Source organism: Neolamprologus brichardi, chromosome 15, assembly GCF_056152115.1.
Source record: "Neolamprologus brichardi isolate AB-2024 chromosome 15, ASM5615211v1, whole genome shotgun sequence".
Classification (NCBI taxonomy): Eukaryota; Metazoa; Chordata; class Actinopteri; order Cichliformes; family Cichlidae; genus Neolamprologus; species Neolamprologus brichardi.
Genome location: NC_142118.1, coordinates 8586051 through 8605064, shown reverse-complemented (window position 1 = coordinate 8605064; position 19014 = coordinate 8586051). Strand labels below are relative to the sequence as shown.

The following is a 19014-nucleotide window of genomic DNA, read 5'->3' as shown; positions in this document are numbered from 1 at the left end:
CCATGTAACAACTGTACTTCTGTGTTTCTAATAGAAGTCTGTGCTGGGTTACATCTGAGCAATGCTAACTACCTCTATTTCTGTTGTGGAGGATGCCTAAGAGACAACAGAAAGAAGATTTTTCACCTTGTAAACTATATCTGGTAAATCACTCTACTACTAAAGGATCCAATGTGGTTTTATAGTAGTCGCCTACAAACAGCTGTACGGACCAACATTTCAATCCAGTGTCACATCAAAATGTGTAATAGACATGCCAGTCCACCTTGTCTGTTTCATGCTTTGCCTCTCCAAAGCATGAAGTGGACATTCATGCAGACGTTGCACTATCTGAAGGGGGCGCTATTATATTAAGCCAAGAAGTTCTTAATTGGTTGAACATTTACATGTTTTTGCTTTTTACTGTCACCAGGGGGAAGTGTCACAAACAGGTGGTTTGTGACACTGCCAGGGAGAATGGCAAACTTATAACGTTGAAAGAGCTGAAATGAGACTGAGTAGGTTTATCTTCCATTGTTAGAAACAAATAAAAACATTCAGTGCAGCAACCATCTGTACCTTTAGGCTGTATGTTTTTATCTTCCCATTTGTGATGTTCGGTTGACCTTTGCATAGCAAAATCCACGTCAACCTTAGCATTAGCTGCATGCCCCCTCCAAACCTACGCAAAATGGCACAAAGGTACCACCAAAAAATAGCATAACTAGACTAAAAACTTACATCCTATGTCTTTAATGTAGTCCTAGAATCTAGGACTAAAATCTAAGCAAAAATGCTGACTTTGTAATTTAAAAACTGTCATTAACACAAATGAGAATCTGATGAATTATAATATATAGTAAATATTTAAAAATTATAATGATTAAATAATTTCAATTTATTTTACTTTTTATTCTCTCAGCTGCACACTCATTAGTGTTTAACAGTCTAAAAGTAAAGATTAAATATAAAAACTGTATTCAAATATACACTTTTGTGAATATTTATGTTTGTGTTATCATATGTTTGTGTGCAAATATGATATAAATTCAGCAAGTACAGTGTACGTGTCCTGTTTAAGTGTTTATAGAACAATAATATTGTTTTAAAATAGTTTGGAGCTAATAGGAAAAGTATATTGTGGCGTGGGTGTGGTCTCTGGCCAGCTGCAGAGGAGGGGTGACGCAGTGAGCTCCCTGGGTGGCGCAGGGGCGGGGTGAACAGGTGTGCTGGGATCTGACAGTGATTGTGTCTCTTTATATGTTGGCAGTGACAGTAGGAGGAGGGGAGCGGACGTGACAGCAGAGAGAGAGCGGGAGTGTCTGTGTCCCAGTAAACAAACCACAGTGTCAAATAAAAGTTCTGCTGTCATCATATTCGCTCCAGCGTATGTTTCTTGGATCCAAAGTTACATATATATATTTATTACTGATGGTTAACAGGGAAAGACAAAGACATAAGTCGCTATTTAAAAACTTCACGCCCAGAGGTCCAAGGGATGATCCAGGTATGGATGGTATGGTATCCATGGATGAATGGTAATGGTATTTTCTGGAGCACTGATTGGTCAGTAGATGGTGATTTAGTGCTGACCTCTAATCTGGAACTAGGTTTGTAGCATTAGTTACCATGGCGATGCATCTCATTAAAAAGAGAGCTACCTTTGCAGTATAGAAAACCCAGAGTTAACCGTGAGGCTACATGCCATAATGGTAAAACACAAACCTGTAATTTACAACGAGTAACTGTATTGTTAAATATTTTGTTGGCTAATTAATCCAGATACAAAGACAAAGAGCTCAAACTGATTATATTACTGTTAGAACTGGACTTTATGTAGCCATCACGTAAAGTTTGTTGAGAATTTATTGCCAGGTTTCAATACTTGTAATAATGAATGACAGATATGATGGCGGTGGCCAATTGCTGGATGCTGAACATTTGCTCTCACTGGACTGAAAAAACAGTAAGAATGATTTGTTGTGAGCATCCGCTGTTTTTGTCTTCAGTTTCATGACTAAACTCAGACAACTAAAGCCAGTTTTGATCCAACAAAATGAATTCAATGGAAAATCAAAGAAATTCCTCGTAAATCACAAACGGACCACATGAAACGTGTGTGTGTGTGTGTGTGAGACGTGTTACAATTACAGCGATAACATTTAGTCGAAACGTCAGAGCTGGTTAACCATTAAAAACTCTAAGAACTGACAAGGCGGAGCAGAGTTGACAAAGCGTCTCGCATCTCAGCCTGCCGCTCCCCGTCGCTTTCAGCTTGCATCATGTCAACCTGGTCTCCATTCAAAATTCCAGCACCTCTCAGTGTCAGAATCACCCGAAGACACTGGTCACACATCGGTGTGTGTTTGTATGTAAGTGTATCTGACTCGCTTGTGGGACTCATCTAAACTACCAGCTTTTCATCCAGGGCTATTCTTCACCCTAAGGAGGATAAATACATATCTGATATAGGATCAGTGTATGCTGTAAAGTTGAGCCGCACTGAACCACAAAGTGTTTCTGGAAAGTGCAAAAATCCTATAAGTGCTGGAAATGTTAACATTTTAAAAAAAAACAACAACATTTTGACCCCTTTTCTTTTTTCCCTACTGGAAGCTAAAATGTTGACTGGAAGAGATGTTTGCTGTAACAGTTTTCACTGGCATGCAACAAATTGGCAACTGATGAATAACACAACACTGACATCACTGTTAAGCTCCTGCCAGAGTTGTGACACTTCCATTGACTGGAAAGGGCAAAAAGAAAAAGAAAACTGACTGATTCGTAAGACGGCCTCCTTAAATGTCCTTGAGCAACGAGCAGACCCGTACTGACCTCACTGGTAGAGTGAAAGCATAACGTTTTCCTTCAGAAGTCAAGCATTACTTCTGATGCTTGACTAGAAGTAATGCTAATGCTATGTAGCCAATCATACATAGACAGCTATCTGTTTGTTGCCCCTGCTGACATCTCCGTGAGATGTTGTGCAAGACAGAAGCATCCATCCCTGTGCTCACATACGGTATGCGACTGTGGTAAAGAAGAGATTGTGTGTGTGTTACATCACTTTGTGCATTCCCAAAACTATTTTTCTGGAGTTAGTGTTTGTATATGTGTTCATAATAAGGCCCACAATTTTTTTTTGCACACACATACATATACAAACACACACACGTGAAAATTCTGTGAAAGTCTGTGTGTGAGTTTGACTCCTCGACCAGCCATCCTTCAGTTACAATATTCAGTTTTCTGTATGATAGGAAAGGTTGTCCTGTAAAGTTAGAAAGGCCAGAAGAATGTACAAGCTGAAAGAGATAAACTGAACAAAAAATTTATTGTTATGTTATAGTACATCGAAAGGAGCCAGCTGAGGTGGTTTGGGCATCTGACAAGGATGCCTCCTGGGTGAGGTGTTCCGGGCATGTCCCACTGGGAGGAGGCCCCGGGGCAGACCCAGGACACGCTGGAGAGATTGTATCTCCCAGCTGGCCTGGGAACGCCTTGGTGTTCCCCCGGATGAGCTAGAGGAGGTGGCTGAGGAGAGGGAGATCTGGGCTTCTCTGCTTAGGCTGCTGCCCCCGTGTCCCGGCCCCGGATAAAGCGGAAGAAGATGGATGGATGTTATAGTACTTTTTTATCTAAGAGTAAACAACATCACCATCATCCAAAACCAAGTTTTAGTCTAAAGCCCCCCCCCCCCTTTTTTTTTTTTTCTTTGTTTGTTTAAGCGCTTTGAATCTATGTGGACCTTTCTTTCTTTGCATGTTCTCTCTCTGGGGTTCTCTGCAGGTACTTTCAGGTTAATTGGTGATTCTAAGTTGGCTGTAGGTGTGAATGTGAGTGACAGTAGCTGTCTGTCTCTCTGTAGTAGTGGTGTGACAGGCTGGTGACCTGGGTGTACCAGGGTGTACAGTGCCTCTCACCTATAACAGCTGGGATTACCTCCAGCACCTTCTGCAAGCCTGGAATGGAAAAAGAGAAAAAAAAAATCAGTAAATCTTCCTTTCAAAAAACTGCAATGTCTGGCTTTTTTTTCTTTTTTTTGTTGTTGTTTTTTTAAAGACCATTTTTATCTAATAATAATTAGTCAGTACAGTGATTAGGCTTTGTTCATTTTCTGTCAGTGGGCTAATTAATACATTAATTATTAAATAATTGTTGCAAGTGCTATTTGAGAGTTTTACTGAGGTTGTTATAACAGGTCTCAACATACACTGAATTTTCAAGGTTGTGGTAATATTGTGAAAGTATGGACTCGCAATGGGACGTTTTCTACAGTTAAATTCATAAAGGCTGGTGCTGGAAGAAGTAGTACGTGTTATAACCACTTTGCCTAGAACAGAAGAAAACTTAATCCCATCCCAGAAGAAACTGTATAAGTGTTCTGAAAAGAGATAAAGGCATAAAAAGTAAAGATATTAAGCCAGAGGAATAGAGGTGTAAAACTCTGATAAAGGAGGTTTAAGCCTCATTGAGAGTCGATGTGTGGCCCCGTGGAGTGACTCAGGGTGTGACTCATTGCAGCTGGCATTGCCTCCACCTTAGACACACACACACTTTTTTATATACCCACAGACTTTGCGTATGTTACATGTCCCCTGTGCTTAGTGTTCTGCAAGAATCCCACCTGTTTCTGCTGATGCATGAGCTCTGCTTCATGCTGCTTGTGATTGTCTTATGAATCAGCCTATGACAAGATATGAATACAGCCTGAGCTGCTGAGCCTTCCCACGAGCATGACTGAGAAGACAGATGCTGTTAAACTTGGCAAGGTGCGTGCGTGTTTGTGTGTGATCCTTTTAACCGCACTCTCGAGAGATTTGTGTAAGGGTGGTTGGATGTGACTGGATGTCAATGACTTTGGAGGAGAAGGAGGAAAAAAGCAGCCAAGTCTTCCACATGGTGTGGGTTTGTCATTCCACCCATCTCTTACAGCAGCTCATGCTCTGATCTCAAGATGTCATACAAATAATACAGTTCAATGTCTGGATTTGTCCTTTAGCGCTCCCGTCTTGGTTTGGTTAGTATATTTAAAAGGTAGAAAGACCTCGTGGTTGTGATTGTATACATGGGTGCAACGTGCCATGGTGATGGGAGCTTTTAATGGCTGCCTGCACTCTGACAGCAATAGCAGACAGCTGGTCTTGGAACATGACCCCGGCATCGCATTGAGCTGTTAGGCCGTGCGTACGCTGCCTAACGAGCCATGAGTGATCGCTATGATCTCACCACAAATAATTCATGAGGAGCCCTGTAGAGGAGCTATGGATCTAAAAGGGAAAGGAGGGGAGAGGAAAACGCATCAGGGACTCAAGGAGTACCCCAGCCTAAGTGGAGAGAGGGTCAGGGAGGGAAGGGGACGAGGAGAGAGGGGCAGAGATGGATCCGTCTGACAAATGTGCCTGGAAAAAGAAAGGAAATCCTCCCTATTACCTACCGTGCTGACAAGTATGTGTGCGCAATCATGTATCCATCTTTGTGTGTATGTGCACGCTTTTTTCTCAGAAGACGTTTGTGTGTTACTACATCTGAAAAGGCACAGTGGGAGTGTTAACAGTATGCATCACAATCGCAGGATGTGTGTGAGATTGTAGGAAGGGAACGGATGTGTGTGAGATTGTAGGAAGGGAACGTGCCGTGTGTGTGTGTGTTGGATACATGATGAAGTGAGCTTGGATTTTTCTGACAGCCCTGAAACCCAAAGTGTTTAACTCTACAAGTTTTTTTGCTGAATCCAAGGCAGTATGAGTTTATTCTGAGAAACGAAAACAGCAGACGAGAGTAAATGACAAATGTTGTTTAGTTTTGTGTCCTAGGTATACGTGCTGAAGCAGTCTAAAAATAAATTGAGGGCTAACATATTGTCATTTAGTTTCTTTTTAGTTCCTGTCTCATTATTGTAGTTTTTCTTCCATTTCTTTGTTTCCTACACATCCTGTCTGTGGCTTTTTATAGGTCCAATCGTTAATTTTTATTGTCACTTAGTTTAGTTAGATAATCACTTTCTTTTAATATTTTTGCTTCCTCTTTTTCTTTGTTTTCGCACCCCTGTGAGTGTCTGCTCTAAGTAATTATTTCTACCTGTACTTTGTTACCTGTCAACTGTTGTCCTTGGGCATTAAAATGTGTCATACTTTTTTTTTTAACCTTTTCATTAAATATTCTCTTTGACATGTTTTGTTTTGTTGACCCAGATTTTTCTCAGTTTTGGTCATTTTTCAAAAACTGAAGCTCAACTAGCATGCGTAATTAAGCTGTTTCTCAGGGAGTGGAGTTTTGACCTCCATTTTTAGCCAGGAACCTACCCAAGCTCTCACAGTGCAAGATGTGGGGTACACAGTGGACGATTGGCAGTCCATTGCAGGGCTAAAACAGAGAGACAGACATGCACTCAAACATATTGCCCATTTAGAATCGCTAGTTAACATAATATGCATGTCTTTGGACTGTAGAGGAAGCCAGGTCACCTGGAGAGAACCCACGCAGACAAGTAAACCCAACACAGGGAGGCTCCAGCGGAGTCTTGCTGATAGTGCTAATCACTGCACCACTGTGGTGCCACAATATGTCTCACAGAAAAAAGGAAAACCACAACATTAATGACTAGTGCCATTAGTATTAAAGTGCTAATGCTAAATTGTGATGGTGACCCTGTTTAGCATCAGCCTGCTAGCATTATTTCACTCATGTTAGCATGCTGGCAGTAGCATTTAGCTCAAAACACTGCTGTGGCTAACCAACCACAGCTGCTCATTTCTAGATTTGTTTTAAGTGCGCAAGCTATGAAGGCCATGAAGATTACTGTTTCTGATGGTGGCACTACAAACTAGTGAGACGTATCTGTGGAACACAGGCTAATGGAAACTGGGGGATGGAGACAAAGGGCCTGTGTAGGTCTCTGTGGCATGTCATTAGTGAGGGAGGGGGGTTGACTTGTTCCATCTGACATTTACCAGTCTCACAGAAAATGTCACGGAATGCCAGCCTCTACCTCTGAATATAATGGTGCCTCTTGCAGCCCAGAGCTATTGATGCCAAAAAACTTGCCCATTTTGCCCCTCTGTTGTTCCTCTTATCCACTGTCCTGAGAAAAACCTTCATCCCTGTGCTCCTAATTTCCTTACCAAGCCAGATCTAGCTCTGCTTTACTCCATTACTCCATGCAATCCCACTGCATGGAAGGGCTTTATATAACAACTTTAAGAACAGAACAGATCTATTACAGTAAGTTCAAAAACTTTATACTGTATGCGCATTTCATGGTTATGTATGTTTTATGCCATTTTTATTCTATTTATCAACCACATTTTAAATTCTGCTAATGACAGTATGAACTACCTATAGAAACCTACTGTTGAACCATGAACATGTACCTCATTATACAGCTAGTGTCTAAACTCTGCAGATTAAGATTTTTTGTCCTGCGCTGTCAGTTATGTTTTAGCCAAAGTGAAAATGTATCATTAATATATCATTAAAAGTTTTGTTTATTGGGGTATAAATTACAAAATATGATTAAATATTCCTAATATTTTCATTTTTAAAAGACCAAAAATAGCAGAAAAAGCAGACATTTTTAATGTTTCTCATACATTTCTCATACACTGGTTTTAATATGCATAATATGCATACTGAACTCCTCCTTATCTCCTCTTTGCAGATTAAATAGTGTAGCATTATCAGCTGTCTAATGTCATGTACATATGTCAGATTTATAAAGTGGAATAAGGTAATATAACAAAGTACTGGCCATACAATTGCAGCACAATTTGGGATGGCTGTAGCTCACCTACAGTAAGACAGTGATTACGCTGTGTTAAAACAGCAAGACCTGAAAAAAAAATGGAAACTGTGTCATGTAGTGAAAGAATGAGTCAAGACGTTCACTAAGAAGTCAGGTTTTACTAAAGGAAATGTTAAAATATTGCTACATTTGATGGGCCAAAGACTCCTATCCTGAGATATAAAGCTGTGTATCTACACCCTCATTTTGCTACACTACATAGATCCTTATGCTGGAGGATAATCATATTGTCATTTCGGGGAAACAAAGCATATATATAGAGGTCATCAATTACAGCTTGAGCACAAGTAATTATGTACCATATGTATATTAAGTGTTCTCACATTTAACTGAACGTCTTGTCTCTTAATTGGAGTTTTATGGTAAGGAGGAATCTCCTTCAAAACAGTGACCAAAATCAGTCAGACTCTATTTGACAAATGCATTCTTTACAGTGCACTGTTCTCAGCCGCATTTCAAATTAAACTGTAATCTCTTACCCAGTACCCAAATGCAAAAGCTAATTATGCTGAAAACCACTTATAAGCATTTTCTGGTTGTGTTTGTTACGCTGCAGTGAATTTGGGTCTCACTTTTAGGAGCTGCATTTAGATCCTTTAGTTCTCTGTTTGTTTGGGGGAGTGCTACTGTCTAGTCTATTTCTGTCCTTGCTACACTATTGTCCTCGGTTGACTGCCTTCACATCAAGTGCTGGATTTATCTGGCCACTCTGCCAGCTCAGGCAGATAGACCCTGCAGCTACCACCCAATATGCAATAGAGGAAGTGACTGTTAAGATAACTATAAACCACTATAACTGTCAAACTCATTTATGATAACAGTTTTCTCTAGAAAGAAGAAACAGCCCTGCTTTGATTTTGTTGTTTTACATTTTTTTTGTTCTGTTGGGTGGATTGATATTTCCACAGAGGATTTTTAAGCGTGTTGTGAGACGTTCCTGACCACAGTAGGGATGTCAGTGAGCTCATACAAGGCTGAACTTGGAAAACTTTCTGAAATCTCATTATAATTTGAACGTGGCATGGTATGGAGAGTGGTACAGCTTTAATTGCACCAGAAGTGAGATTCAGTTAGCTGCCACATCTCAGCTGCGTTACCTAATTCTCCGGCTTCATCAGAGTCACTTCACCATTATGAAACCCCTTCAGTCATGAAAGTAGCCACTGCACCAGCTGACAATATGAGTCATGTGCAGACATAGAATTATTATTATTATTTCCTTGCTTACTATCCGTCTCCTACTTTCATAACAAGTTCGATCACCGCACCTTCAAAGGCCAGAGAGATGATCGTGCGTTTTCAATGCGATCATACCACTAGTGTGTTTTTCTGCTTTAGACAGGGCTCCGTCTATGCTACCAATCATTCTTTTTGTTTGATTTATTTGTTTTATCACAATTTTATCACTGAAAATTCACAAGGTTTTGCAAGATCCATTAAATATTTGAACCATTAAAGTCTACTTAATCTGTTAGCAATCTGAAAATCGAATTTTCCGCATTAAGAGCTGATTATGTGATTACACAATTGGATATACAGCATAGTCACCCAAAAATGTATTTAGATGCACCTGTGATTTTTTTGCTGTAATTGTCAAAAAGTGATAATGCTACTTTGTTTATTATTAGATCACAGCGAGCGGTTCTTACCTGCATTATCTTTAAATGTGTTCGTGATATTGGGTCCGCCCCATTAACATATTCTCTGTGTAATATAAATATAAACCCAATATGACCTCAATAATAAAAAACAAACTATCATATCTACAAAAACTGAAATTGAAGGAACTTCATAAAGTTGTATTAATGTGGTATTGGATTTTGGTGTATTAGATTTAACAGTTGTGCCTAATAAAATAAGCAATGCATTTCTTAGACTGTTAGGATAGGTTACCATGGTTATTTTCCTTCTTGTTTTTTTTTCTGTTTTCTCAGTTTTAACTCTACAGCAAACTGCTCTGAGAAAGACTAGCAAAAGTTAGCTTGAGGCACAGAACTCATCAATATATTGCTGTTAAAGCATGTAGATATGTTTCCCTTTTTTAGTGCTGCTAAGAATGCCCTCTAGTGTTGTCAAAAAAAGTGATTTCATACTTACATTTTTGCCTGTTTTGCATAAATAATGTCAAGTATTTATTATTGTGTAAACCGTAAAAGACTAAATTCTTCACCTCCTCCACCCCTCTCTCTCTCTCTCTCTCTGCAGATACATCCGCACGATGTACCTCGGCATTCAAAGCCACCGGCAGAAGGAGAACCAGCGGCGTTTTTACTGGGCTATGATGTACGAGTATGCCGATGTCAACATGTTGCGGCTGCTGGAGACTTTCTTAGAAAGCGCCCCTCAGCTGGTGCTGCAGCTCTGCATCATGATCCAGAGCAACAAGACTGAGTGGCTGCAGTGTAAGGGCTTCTCTAAGGCTGTGCATGAGGAACATTTGATTCTGATATTTTGCTGACAGTTCAAGACATTTTCTTTTTTTGTGTGTAATGCATCAAACGCGTACCGAGGTCGTCACATGCCTCCATAATCTCCAAGCGACAGTCCATTTTTTGTGGAGTTCACATATCAGCTTATTTAGTGTTACCAGCAGTCTTCACCACTTGTATCAGGTTTCCAACACTCACCACTCTTGTTACAGAAACCTCTTTTGCAATTCTAGTTTTCTCTTGGAATACAGTTCCCCAAGGAAGGCAATTCAATCATAACAAGTGATACCCTTCTCCGCTGGGGTGTCTTTAGAAACGCCATCAATACATTTGCAGAGAGGCAGTATGTTTCTGCTCTGCAGATAATACTCTATCATTTTTCATGCAGCAGGTTACTGCTCTGACATATCTGCTGTCTGTACAATTATATGTCTTAAGGAAACTGAATTGGTGCACTAAACGGAGACTGTGTTGACTGGATGACGTGGGATCATCCTGGTAATAATATGCCTTTGAAAAAATGTGATGGATTGCTTTGGATGTAATAAAACATACTGTTTGCTAGGAACAGCAGCAAGTCCAGGATAAAACCATAAATCTTCAGGTTATGATTCATGCTTAAAGATGAAACTGGAAACTTCTCTCGGATGTTTTTAGAACCAGTATCTTTTTAATTCTTAGCTTTCCTCTGCTTTTGTTTCCTCTCTCCTTTCATTTTCTCTAGGTCTTTCTGCCGTGTCCTCCCTCCTGTCCCTGGCATGGGTGCTAGCCTCTTACCACAAGCTTCTGCGTGATTCACGTGACGACAAGAAGAGCATGAGTTACAGAGGTGCCCTGGTGCATCTGTTCTGGCGCCTTTTTACCATCTCTTCACGGGTGCTCTCCTTTGCCCTCTTTGCCTCTGTTTTCCACATCTACTTTGGCATTTTTGTGGTGCTCCATTGGTGTGCCATGGCTTTCTGGGTCATCCATGGCGGCACTGATTTCTGCATGTCCAAGTGGGAGGAGGTACTGTTCAACATGGTGGTGGCCGTGGTCTATGTCTTCTGTTGGTTCAATGTACGAGAGGGCCGGACACGGTACAGAATGGTGGCCTATTACACAGTAGTACTGTTAGAAAATGCCATCCTCAGCTCCCTTTGGTATGCGTATCGCGACCCAGCCACCACTGACGCCTATGCCTCTTTTGCCCTCTGCGGCGTCTTCCTGTGCTTTGCCTCAGGTGTGGCCTGTATGGTTCTCTACTACGGGGTCCTACACCCCATGGGCCCCCGACTGAGGGTGCTGGCCAGCTCCTGCTGTGCTGAGTTGTTGTGGGGCCTTCCGTTACCCCCTGAAGCTGAGCCGATGGCTCCCACACCAGGGCCCCGTGGCTCCCAGGCCACTCCAACACGGGGTCTGGCAGGGGAACATGTGGAGTCAGACGAAACAGCCACAGACACCTGCCTTCCAGTTTTCCAGGTGAGGTCCACAGAGCCTGTGGATGCAGCTGGTAGGCCCATCCGACCTGAGGGTCCACTCATCAAGATAGACATGCCCAGAAAACGTTACCCAGCCTGGGATGCACACTTTGTGGATCGACGCCTGCGCAGGACCATAAATGTGCTACAGTATGTCAGCCCTAATGCGGTGGGCATCAGGTACAGGGACGGTCCACTTCTTTATGAACTCCTGCAGTATGAATCCTCCCTCTGAAGGCTTCTCCCACAGCTCTGTCATCCCCTCGTCCACATTATGATAAACATGCTCTTATTTTCTTTCACTTCTCCCCTTTCCTTCTCTCCAGATGTGATCTCTTTCCATCCCGCATTTCGACTCTTTCCTTCTCTCATCCGTGGTCACTCAATTTCCTGCAGGAGATGTGTGTTTTGTCAACCGGAAATCTGTTAAGACAGTCTAAACACACAGTCATGATTTATTTTTGGAAATAAACATACAGTACAGAGAGAAAATTATGAACCTAAAATATGTTATGTGATATAAACAAATCCCTCTGCACTGGTAGAGGGGGATTATGTATGAGAGTGTAGATAACATATGAATGTTTCATTATGAAATGTGTTTAATGCATTATACTGTATTGGTGATTGAACCTGTGAATACTTGTGAAGGGCATACTGTATGTCCCCGGGACTTGCGCAAAGCCTGCTGGGAATGATGGAGGAGAGGGGGCAGGTCTTTGCATATGCCCACATTTACCACCATTCTTTATGTAACTCATTGAACTATATGATAATGTTTACGAAGTCCTTAGCCTAAAATTCCTTTAATGATTCTGTAAATTCTAACAATGCACACAATCATAATTTTTTCCAAAGGACACAGTTCTGAATATATCTCCCTTCGGCAAGCCTATATGGCACAAGAGCGTCCCGGCTATGCCACTTTTGTTACAAATTTCAAATCGAAACTACAGCCTGCATGGAAGGAAAAAAAAGCACACTGACCTTCAATCAGTTTTACCCACACAATCCATTTTTATAGTACAGACTGCCCTCCAGTGGAGGCAAGCTCCAACAGCATGCCTTAACTTATAATTGTATTTTTTCCCCATATGGTTGTGACAGCACTTGAGATAACAAAACACAATGAAGGGACTGTAGTAGAAATGAGCACAACGTTTTCTAAATTTGTGAGGAAGTAGAAAATCATATGAAAAACATTCCAAACACAAAAAAGATTAGAGGTGTTTAACAAAGAGTGAAGGAGCAAAGTGCAGAGACAGCCTTCAAGGAATCCTCCACCATTCCCTTTTGAATCCTTTTTCAACCTCCCTATGTTGTTTTTATATTTAAAAAAAATGGTTTAGGTAATACACACTTATTGGCTGCAAAGCCCTGTAGTAAGTTATTGGGGGGGGAAAAAGAGGTCTGAGAAGATATTTCTGTGCTATTATACTTCAGTGCATATTTGTGTCCACATTGATAGTTACTGACATAGCTTTATATTTTGCCACACACACTTTTTTAACATCGCCATGTTAAAAGGTATATTCTCCTCAACATCAGTGTGCCCTAAAAGAGATGATGCTCTTATATGGGTGTACAGGGCAACTGTGCTGACACCTGCTATATCGCAGTTGAAACAAAGCCAAATCGTATCTTACAGTACTGTCTTTCCAATTTATTCTGCCCTTCCCCCCTTGAACCAGTTGAATGAGTCTGTGCGAAACGTGTGCCATCTAAAGGCCTGCTGTACAGCAATTATACACTTAAATACATCTCCTGCTGAATCTGCAGGAGCTCTCCAAAACCGATACCCAAGGGAAGACACTGAATTCACTCGAAGAAGTGAACGCAGTGATCCTTCGAAGTCAAAGGAGCTCGACTAACATTTCTAGAGAGGGCTACAATTCATGAGAAAAAAAAAAGAATGCTTTTCATACTTCAATTGTATCTATTTACTCGATGACTCATCTGAATACGTATATAATGTGTGTTTTTTACATTGTAGTGTTTGGCATGACTTTAGTATGAGGCATTAGTACAAATGCACCCAACAAGGGATGCCCAAGAGCTCTACGTAACACAGAGATTCCTTTTTCTCCCTGGCTCACTGGCTTTCTGCTTTGCTGTGGCCTCACGTGCCTGCTAACATCGTACTGTAAAAGGCAGACACCATGTGACTCAGGGCTAAAGGTGAAAGAGGGTTTTTGCCAGGGTTGGAAAAGAACACGAGGGCAGATCGTGGCAAAGGGCCTGACTGGAGTTACGTATGATTCCTTGAATGATTGTATGAAAAGGTGAATGTTTGGCCCAGCGTGTACTGAAGTGTTATCAAGTATGCTTGAACGGTCCTGGGTGCATGCGTGCGTCCCCAGCCCTTTCCCACGATTCTGTTCTCCTGCCGATTGTTCGGCTCCATCCTCGGTTGCTGCTTCGCCCTCTTCCCCGTCTCTGCGGTGCTGGGCCTTGGTGCGCTCCCGTGAAAACACTCTCACACTCTCTGGTAACTGAACAGCGTAGTTGAGGCTGAAACAAACTGAGATCCTGACATGAGAACATGCAATGAGGTACACTGCCAAGGCCAAGAGCTTCAAAATCCAGGGTCTGCTACCCTTCAGCGTAAAAGCGATGTTCAGCCCTGAGTAATTGAGAGCTGTTGGGTCAGCTAGGCTGGAGCAAACATCCGACACACCATATGTATAGATATACATGTGTATGCAAATAACCAACTTGTTCACTGTTTACCACAGTAGCCAGAGTATAGTTCCTCTATGTTGTAGTGAATGAACAGCCATGTTAATAGTTCATTAATAAGTAAATAATGAATAATAAATATTGTTAAACTAAAAAAAATCTAAAAAACAATTAAAAAAACACTTAAAACAGCCAATACAGGGGTTCCTCAGGACCAAAAAAACAAGACCACTGAACCAGCTGACTCAGGGGTGTCTCAATGCAGTTCTCATCTCCAGGCATGTCCTCAAGGGTCTCCATTTTTTTTCCTTAACATACTGCATCCTAGACGACTCCTCGGCTGGGACTGTACCACTAAATTATGGGTTGCACATTTTTATTTATTCATTTCCTTCGTGGAAATGCTTATTCATTGTGATTAACGGGCGTAGGGGCAGTTTTTTGTGGTAGTTGGCTGCCTGGCATATAGTGCATCCTTTCTAAACACTGCTGACCTTTTCCAGAGGTGGACACATGTCCAAATCAGGTGCAAATACACTGTGACTCATTCATTTTTGTGTGCATGTGTGGTTGTGTGTGGAATGACAGTATTATATAGAGTCAAAAACAAGATTATGTACAACTGGGCTGCATTTCATTTAGTGGTGCTTGACGCGTGACGCAGAATATTTACGCCTGCGTAACCGTGTCATTAAAATAAGCATAATAATGGCTAGGGATGCACTGATCGTTAATGCCGAAACCAATGTTTTCCACGTTGTTGTTATTTATTATCACTTTTACGCCAGAGAGTCAAAGATATCTATACTTGCAAATTTTTTTCACTTAGTCATTACAGAACAGATGAATATTGACCACTCCAACTGGTAAAGATAATTCTTTTTGCAGATATGCCGATATTAGTTGCTACTGATACCAGTGTTCATTACGTTGGTGCATCCCTAGTAATGACAGTTAAAGTAATTACAAAGAGTCTATATGTACAATTCTGGATTTTTATAGAACATGCAGTATATTTTAAATATTTCTACAGAGCAATCACCACTTTGTCACAATCTGTGACTAGTAACAATGATTAGCTAGAAGCCAGATAATAAGCAGATTTTACGTTTTATGTATTTTTCTTGTTTTCTTTCAATTAAACACGGGTTTCAAGAGCTAAGCTACACACAGGTTTAAGCGGGAGTAGGAAGTATACTACTTCGTGTAGCATTCAGGCTGCCACACTTTATACCATAAACAAGGTCACAGAGAAATCCCTCGCACAGGACAGTTTCTGTTAGGTTACCTTCCAAACACCACATCGTCCGAGAGCCACAAAACACAGCAAGAGGATTTGAACAGCAAAGCTTGCTCTTCTCAGTCCTTGTTGTGCCTTGTTACTTTGGGTGCTTCGAACCAGCCATGGCAGCCAGGTCCGCAAACAACAAATGCCAATGTCTTTCTTTACTTGTTTCATGTGCCAGCACACCCACCAAGATGATAACGCCAAACAATATTCTTCCTGTCTGTGACCCCTTTCCCACCCTAAACCAGATCAAGCCAGGTTCCCAATTCTGTGAGCTAACACCTCCGTTGACAGTGCTATTTAGTCTTACAGTTTCATCTAAGATGTCATCTCGAGGACTGCGCTGTTTCCTCATTATGGTGTTACACCTGGACTTTACTGTGTGACAGAATCAAGTGATGGGTATTGTGTGAAACCCAGTAATTGGTTATGTCAAAGACACAGGAGAAAAAGTAAGGCAATACTGAACATCTTCTGTACTTGAACCCAGGTTTCCTCATCTTTTCGAGTATGACGCCAACCCCACCTGATTCGGCGAGTAACAATATAACAGTTAATAGTCCGTTTAAAAGCGTTAGTTCTGAAGTGTTTGATGGAGAGTCACGGTCGCAGATAACCAGCCAAGTTACCGAAAGATTTGGCCAATGATTGTTTTTGTACTTTCGTCTATGCCTTTACATCTTCTTCTGTCTTGCAGTTATGAATGATTTGTAGTGCTAAGGCGTAAACTTTCTGTGTCGTTTTCTGTGTCTTGTGTGAACAATATGTCCTCTAGCCAAAACAAAAATGCCTGCGTTTAGAATACGACGTGGAAGAAACTGATGACAAAAAGCGCAAAAAATCAGTTGTTACGTCTTCTTACTATGGAATGATCACAAAACAGGCCCAATCACTGCTTCTCTTTTGAATAACCTCATTTTCTGGATTTTCTACCACCTCCCAGCATGCCTTTATGACTCATCGTGAGGTGACCCTCAGCATTTAGCATGCAAGTGCTCTCGACTGCACAAGAAACCCTCTGATTTTTGCATTAATGTGTAGCAACAGGCCATTGTAGTGTTTGACCTGGTTCGAGTCTATACCTTTGTGTCATGACCATCCGTTTGACCACAGGGGTAGAATGTTCAGATGTTAAAAAACGGTGCATTTTTGTTTTCTTTTTTAAAAAAAACTTTTATTCCTTCTTTACGTTTTTGTTCATAACCTGGTGCTGAATAAATACATTTAAAAAGGTGCTACCGCTGTGGACTAAGAGTCCACTCTTTGGCTTTAGCCTTCCAGTTGACTGAGAGATCCTGCATACCACAAACGTGCAGTCTCAAAATGCTCTACAGCCAGCACCTCAAATCCACACAGTTTACAGCAGAACTCAGCTCTCAGTGGTGCCATTTTGATTTCCCAGTCTGCACAAAAAAAACCCAATAGTTACTCTACTGCTCATATAAGATTTATTCTACTGGGTTCCGCATACGGTACGTTTTTGTTTTACTATAATTCAGTCTGCACTAGGATTTTTTCTTTTCGGACAGAATGAAAATGGCAGATGACAAAATGCATCTTTTTAGCAAATACACAGGAGCACAAATGTACTTCTGCTAATGGAATTTGGGTAAAATATATATATATAGAACGTGATTGCTGTGTTGTAAATTCCTGTCATCTATATGTCCTTAATCTGTGTGTATCTATTTTTGTTGTTATTGTAGAATTGGCTGTAATATTTTGTTTGAAAATGGATTTGATATTCCAACGAAGCGACTATGGTTGTCATATTAATTGCTGCTGATTTTTTGGAATCGTTATCAAAGGTGTTGGGAAATATTGCTTTGTTTATATTCAATCAATTTATAGGTTGTGTTAGCTTGTTGGTGTATTTCACAAATCTATCAGGATACTCCGTAGGCTATATGGTATATCCGGGGTATTCCAAAAAGTTGGCACAATGTTAGTACTCAAAAATTGCTACAAATGTAGCATGTTTATGAAAGTGGACCCATACGACCCATGTTGTGATTGAGTACATATAAGGAATGATTTCTTTGTTGTTGTTAAATATAAAATGTAAGTAAATTGTTTCATGGAATCCCCATTCTTTAAAAAAAAAACAAAAGAAGCAAAACTGATGTCCAGTATTGTACCTACGCCCTATTTTTGGGAACAATATGAATATTATTAATAACATATGGTGCTAAAGTTTTTTTTGTATGTTTTGGTTTATAGATGAAAAGAGAAATATTATGCTGAAAATGTAATGTTAAGCCTTACTGTAGATTCATATATCAGACTGTTCATCCCAGAAGAGAAAAATAAATATAGTATTTGAAAGTGCACTATATATCGGTAATGTCTCCACATGCATGTCTCACATTTTTGTCAGATGACTGTGACTGCAGTCGGACTTTTTTACCAGCTGGGGTAAGAAGGGAACAGCTGTTTCTGAACGTGACCCACATAGGTTGGGATTAGTAAGTAAAAGTAAGCACAACTGTATGTTCGAGAAAGGCTTCACAATAGAAATGTACATCCTTTAGTTGAGCTTGTTTAAACCCTGCACACACATGCACACACACACACACACACACACACACACACATTGGCTCTCCAGAATACAAGACAAAATGCACTAGTTTTGCAGATCCACTGCAACTGAATTAAGTAAGTGTATTTTCATATTTGAACATAGACTGTTAAAGACAACTGGTAAAAAACTAGAGAGAGGGAGCGGAAGTGGAATTTGTAAGTTAGCTCACTTATAAATGAGTGAACAGTCTCTAATTTTTAAGGAGATACACAAAATATCAACTAACACTCCAGAAAAAAAAACACATTACAAAAAAGTTAAAAATTGATTTGTATGTTATTGAGTTAAATAAGTATTTGATCCCCAAGCAATTCAATTCCATTTTGTTTATATTGTGCAAAATCACATCAACCTTGAGTTTCCCTTAAGGAGCTAAGCAAAACATGGCTTACTTGGTGGGGAAACCCTTTTTGGGAAGGATGGCGGTAAGACGTTTCTTGTATAGCTGGTCACTCAGGGGGAATTCTGGCCCACTCCTCTTCACAGAAACTCTCTAAATCCTCTAGGTTTCTAAATAAATTCAGTCATTTTAAATGTTTCATTTTAAAACCCCCAAAATCGATCAATATGTAAATATTAAACTACTGGAGTCAAGACGTTTCCTACATGAATGACAGTCCATTCACAGACACTTGTGTAATTTGCCTGTAGCATGAAGACATAGCTCATGCACAGGTATACAGCTTTAACTCTGTGCACACAGAAATGTTTGATTTACAGTTGTTTAACACTCTTAATACATACATAATTCTGCACAGTGAGGGTCAAAGAGAAGAAACAGATGAAAATTTAAT

The 19014-nt window shown here is 40.5% G+C and overlaps 1 protein-coding gene across 1 annotated transcript in view; it reads left to right on the top strand.

Annotated features, from left to right (window-relative positions):
• xkr6b (XK related 6b) overlaps positions 1–17961 on the top strand; it is a 76186-nt gene extending 58225 nt beyond the window's left edge. Inside the window, exons 2-3 of the mRNA XM_006797168.3 lie at positions 9989–10185; positions 10937–17961. Coding sequence (XP_006797231.1) covers positions 9989–10185; positions 10937–11907 — 1168 coding nt within the window. The 3' untranslated portion in view covers positions 11908–17961. The remainder of the gene's footprint in view (positions 1–9988; positions 10186–10936) is intronic.
• The last annotated feature ends 1053 nt before the right edge of the window (positions 17962–19014 follow it).